General features: G+C 26.0%; 1 protein-coding gene across 1 annotated transcript in view; it reads left to right on the top strand.

The window, feature by feature from the left end:
- The window catches only part of LOC117173308 (serine/threonine-protein kinase PAK 1), a 32,095-nt gene extending 27,980 nt beyond the window's left edge, over window positions 1–4,115 (top strand). The window contains exon 3 of the mRNA XM_033361799.1: window positions 2,764–4,115. Coding sequence (XP_033217690.1) covers window positions 2,764–3,900 — 1,137 coding nt within the window. The 3' untranslated portion in view covers window positions 3,901–4,115. The remainder of the gene's footprint in view (window positions 1–2,763) is intronic.
- The last annotated feature ends 1,793 nt before the right edge of the window (window positions 4,116–5,908 follow it).

Genomic DNA, 5,908 nt, shown 5'->3' with positions numbered 1-5,908 from the left:
AAAAAAAAAAAAAAAAAAAACAAATTTTGTACGAAAAAAGACAAATTTTCAATAAAATAGTTGATTTTTCAAACGTCAAGATTAATTTTTTATCCAAAAAAGACTGAATTTTAATGAACAAAAATAAATTTTTAACCAAAAACATTAATGTACATAAAAAAAAATCGATTAAAAATGGAATAGTTCCATTTTATGTTTTAAAAAGTAATTTTTAGTTAAAAAAAAACAGCTGATTTTAAACCAAAAAGTTATTATTCTCGCTAAAAAAAATTTTTAAACAAAGTATATGAATTTTTAAACATATATTTTAATTTCTAATGGAACTCTCATTGAAAACGTTAATTTTTCTACAAAAAAAAGACAAATTTTTAACAAAATAGTTGATTTTTCAAACCTGAAGATTAATTTTGTATCCAAAAAAAACTGAATTTTAATGGACAAAGGTAAATTTTTAAGCAAAAACATTTATTTAAATAAAATTAAAAATTTAAATAAATTTTAATTTAAGTAAAAATTAAACGAAAGAAAATTTTATTAACAAAATATATGAATTTTCTAACATATATTTTAATTTTTAATAGAACTTCCATTGAAAACGTTAATTTTTCTACAAAAAAGTCTATTTTTTACGGAAAAAGACAAATTTAAAAAAAAATAGTTGATTTTTCAACCCTGAAGACTAATTTTTTTTCTAAAAAAGACTGAATTTTAATAAACATACATCAATTTTCAACCAAAAACATTAATGTCAATAAAAAAAATCGATTAAAAATGGAATAGTTCAATTTTTTGTTTAAAAAAGTAATTTTCAGTTTAAAAAAAAATAACTAAGTGAGTTTAAACCAACCAATTATTATTCTCGCTAAAAAGAAATTTTTTTTTGGCAAAAGACATGAATTTTTAAACATATATTTTAATTTTTAATGGAATATTCATTGAAAAAGTCTTTTTTGTATAAAAAATGTATCCAAAAAATACTGAATTTTAATTAACAAAGATAAATTTTAGACCAAAAACATTAATGTCAATAAAAAAAATCGATAAAAACTGGAATAGTTCCATCTTTTGTTTAAAAAAGTAATTTTCAGTTTAAAAAAAAAACTAGCTGAATTTAAACCAAAAAATTATTTTTCTTGCTAAAAAGAATATTTTATTAACAAAATATATGATTTTTTTAACATATATTTTAATTTTTAATGGAACTTTCATTGAAAACGTTAATTTTCTACAAAAAAAAGACAAATTTTTAACAAAATAGTTGATTTTTCAATTCAGAAGATTAATTTTTTATCCAGAAAAGACTGAATTTTAATTAACAAAGATAAATTTTAAACCAAAAACATTAATGTCAATAAAAAAAATCGATTAAAAATGGAATAGTTCAATTTTTTGTTTAAAAAAGTAATTTTCAGTTTAAAAAAAAACAACTAAGTGAGTTCAAACCAACCAATTATTATTCTCGCTAAAAAGAAAATTTTGTTTGGCAAAATACACGAATTTTTAAACATATATTTTAATTTTTAATGGAGTTTTCATTAAAAAAGTCTTTTTTGTATAAAAAATGTATCCAAAAAATACTGAATTTTAATTAACAAAGATAAATTTTAGCCAAAAACATTAATGTCAATAAAAAGTGGAATAGTTCAATGTTTTGTTTAAAAAAAAACAACTAACTGATTTTAAACCAAAAAATTATTTTTCTCGCTAAAAAGAAAATTTTTTAGACAAAATACATGAATTTTTAAACGTATATTTTAATTTTTAATGGAACTTTCATTGAAAACATTAATTTTTCTACAAAAAGAAGACAAAGTTTGTACGAAAAAATACAAATTTTCAACAAAATAGTTGATTTTTCAATCTAGAAGATTAATTTTTTATCAAAAAAAATACTGAATTTTAATGAACAAAGATAAATTTTCAACCAAAAACATTGATTTTAATTTTTAAAAATCGATTAAAAATGGAATAGTTCCGTTTTTTGTTTAAGAAAGTAATTTTCAGTTTAAGAAAAAAAAACAACTAACTGAGTTTAAACCAAAACATTACTTTTCTTGCTAAAAAGAAAATTTTATTAACAAAATATATCAATTTTTAAACATATATTTCAACTTTTAATGGAACTTTCATTGAAAACGTTAATTTTTCTACAAAAAAAAGACAAAGTTTGTACGAAAAAAGACAAATTTTCAACAAAATAGTTGATTTTTCAATCTAGAAGATTAATTTTTTATCAAAAAAAGACTGAATTTTAATTAACAAAGATAAATTTTCAACTAAAAACATTAATGTAAATTTTTAAAATCTATTAAAAATGGAATAGTTCAATTTTTTGTTTAAAAAAGTAATTTTCAGCTTAAAAAAATATTTTTTAATTTTTAATGGAATTTTCATTAAAAATCTCTTTTTTGTATAAAAAATGTATCCAAAAAAGACTGAATTTTAATGAACAAAGATAAATTTTCAACCAAAAACATTAATTTTAATTTTAAAAAATCGATTAAAAATGGAATAGTTCCGTTTTTTGTTTAAAAAAGTAATTTTTAGTTTAAGAAAAAAAAACAACTAACTGAGTTTAAACCAAAACATTATTTTTCTTGCTAAAAAGAAAATTTGATTAACAAAATATATCAATTTTTAAACATATATTTTAATTTTTAATGGAACTTTCAATGAAAACGTTAATTTTTCTAAAAAAAAAGACAGATATTGAAGAAAAAAAAGAGCTAAAAAAATGATAAAATATGCTCTTATATCCTGCAGATCCAAAGGATACCCGAACTCCCGCCGAAAATGGGCAGACCACCGAAACCAGCTCCCAGAAAGCACCTAACCCGAGCCGAAAAAACCCTGACCGAGATCCTCGAGGACCTGGACAACTGTAAAATCGAGGAAAGTCCCGAGTACGACGAGCGTCATTACCTCCCCGCCGAAAATTCCATTCCCAACAACGAGGAGAGTCCCGTTCTGCGACGGAAAACCGAGTCTCTCGACTCGACTGGACTCAGCGACCTGGAGGTCTTTGACGAGCTGCGAAAAATCTGCCACTGCGACGATCCAAATCGACGTTTCGAGAAGAGCAAGGAAGTGGGCGCCGGGGCGTCCGGGACCGTTTTCATAGCCACCGATCGCAGCAATCAGCAACGAGTCGCCATAAAGATCATCGATCTCTCGAAGCAGCTCAAGAAGGAGCTCATCCTCACCGAGATCCAGGTCCTGAAAGAATGCCGGCATCCAAATCTCGTGAATTTTCTGGACGCCTATCTGCTCAACGAGCATCTCTGGGTGGTGCTGGAACTGCTGGAAGGCGGCCCACTGACCGACGTCGTCACGGAAACGGTGATGAAGGAGGCGCAAATAGCGGCCGTCTGTCGGGAAGTCCTCAAGGCGATCAGCTTCCTCCACTCGAAGGGCATCATTCATCGGGACGTCAAGTCGGACAATGTTCTGCTTGGCATGCAGGGCGAGGTCAAGGTCACGGATTTTGGATTCTGCGCGAATATCGTCGGCGACGAGAAACGTCAGACGATGGTTGGCACGCCCTACTGGATGGCGCCGGAAGTAGTCACTCGGAAGCAGTATGGGAAGAAGGTGGACATCTGGTCGCTGGGGATCATGGCAATTGAGATGATTGAGGGCGAGCCGCCATATATGAAGGAGACGCCGCTCCGGGCGCTCTATTTGATCGCCTCGGCCAATGGCAAGCCTGCAATTCCAAGGTGGCACACTCTCAGTCGAAACTTTCAGAATTTTCTTGAACGCTGTCTGTCGATTGAGGTCGATGAGCGAGCCTCGGCGGACGAATTGTTGGCACATCCGTTTCTTGATAACTGTGCAGAACTGACTAGTCTTAATCCCCTGATCAGGGCGGCGCAGAAAATTTTGCAGAAGGCTTTTTAAACCTGGAGCTTTTTCTGTGGTTAGAAGAATTTCTTCTTTTTTTTTTTTTTGACAAGTGTGAGAGAAGGGGGGTAATTTCATTCCCTTAGGTTTTAATTTTCTGATGAGGTGAGTGCCAGTTTGTGGGGGGTTTTCTTTTTGTGATGGATAATTTTTGGGATTGATAAATTTTTTGATAATTCGTGATTTCTTTCTTTTTTTTTTATGATTGATTGATATTTAAATAGAAGCATTTTAATCTTGTGATAGTTTTCATATAGAATCTTTTTTAAAAAAGGAATAAAAACAGTATTTCTATTTTATTTTTAAGAAGAAAATGCCTTTTTACTGTAAAAGATCGAATTTTTCAATCAAAAAAATAAATTTTGAAACCAAAAAGACGAATTTTGAAGAAATATGTATAAATTTTTTACGCAACATAATATAAATAGATTATTAAACTTTCAAGTTCAAAGATGAATTTTCTTTAGTAAATTTTAATTTTCAAACAAAAAATTACTTTTCCACAAAATTAATGCAATTTTACCCAATAAACATGAAATTTCAACCCAGGAAATTTTTTTCCCCCCTAATAAACATTTTCAATTAAAGAAGAATAATTTCTAACCAAAAAATTCTGTTTTTATTATTTTTTTTTAATGAAATTTTTACTAAAAAAGATGACTTTTTGAATCAAAAAGTTAAAATTTCCAAAAAAGTAGTTGAATTTTCTCTTTCAAATGACTTTTCACGATTTAAATATAGATTTGTAAACAAAAAATTAATTTCTTCGAAAAAAAATTGCATTTAAAAAAAAAAGTCGAATTTCTAACCAAAAAGGATGAATTTTTAACGAAAATCTTGAATTCTCTTCCAAATAGTTGCAATTTCCTTTCATAATTTTGTATTTTCCTTAATTATTAATATTCAAATACCGGAATTTTAATTTTTTGAATTTTTAACGTAAAAAGATCAATTTTCAGTTTCATCGTTTATCTTTTAATAAAAAAAAAAATTATGAAATTTATACAGAAAAGAATTTTTAAACCAAAAAGACGAATTTTTAACTCAAAACAATAATAGTTTATTTAAATTGTTAATGCTTCAAGTCAAAAGAAGAATTTTTTGTTTGAAAGATATAATTTTTAAACAAACAAAAAAACATGACTTCAGACAAAAAAGTTAATTTTTCACAAAGTTGATGCAATTTTACCCAATAAAAATTAAATTTAAACCAAGAATTTTATTTTTATCCCATCAAAAAAAAAATTTGAACTAAAAATAATCAATTTTAAAAAAATGGAAAAATTATATTTTCAATTAAAAAAATTAATTCTAATTTAAAAAAAAAGACTTTTCTACTGAAAAATTACATTTTAAATTAAAAAGATTAATTGTCAACAACAAAAATTGGATTTTTAAACCAAATATTTGAAATTTCAACATTAAAATCAAATTTTTAACCTAAAAAGATAAATGTTGAACAAAAAAAGTGTCATGGTTTATATTTAAAGAAAAAGATGAGATTTATACAGAAAAAAAATTTTTAACCAAAAAGATGAATTTTCAACAAATATGTATAAATTTTTTACTCCACAAAATAAAAATAGAAAATAAATTATTGAAATTATTAAACTTTCGAGTTAAAAGCTGAATTTTCTTCAGTAAATTTTCATTTTCAAACAAACAATGTGACTTTTCAGCAAAAAATTTATTTTCCACGAAATTAATGCAATTTTTCCCAATAAACATGAAATTTCAACCCAAGAAATTTTTTCCCCTCTAATAAGAATTTTCAATTAAAGAAGAATAATTTCTAACCAAAAAATTGTGTTTTTGTTATTTTTTTTTAATGGAATTTTTACTAAAACAGACGAATTTTTCACTCAAAAAGATAAAATTTCGAAAAAAATAGTTGAATTTTCTCTTTCAAATGACTTAAAATGACTTTTCACGATTTAAATATAAATTTGTAAACAAAAAATAAATTTCTGCGAAAAAAATTGCATTTTTTAAAAAACAAAGTCGA

Source organism: Belonocnema kinseyi, chromosome 5, assembly GCF_010883055.1.
Source record: "Belonocnema kinseyi isolate 2016_QV_RU_SX_M_011 chromosome 5, B_treatae_v1, whole genome shotgun sequence".
NCBI lineage: Eukaryota > Metazoa > Arthropoda > Insecta > Hymenoptera > Cynipidae > Belonocnema > Belonocnema kinseyi.
This window is presented reverse-complemented; position numbering and strand designations above follow the sequence as displayed.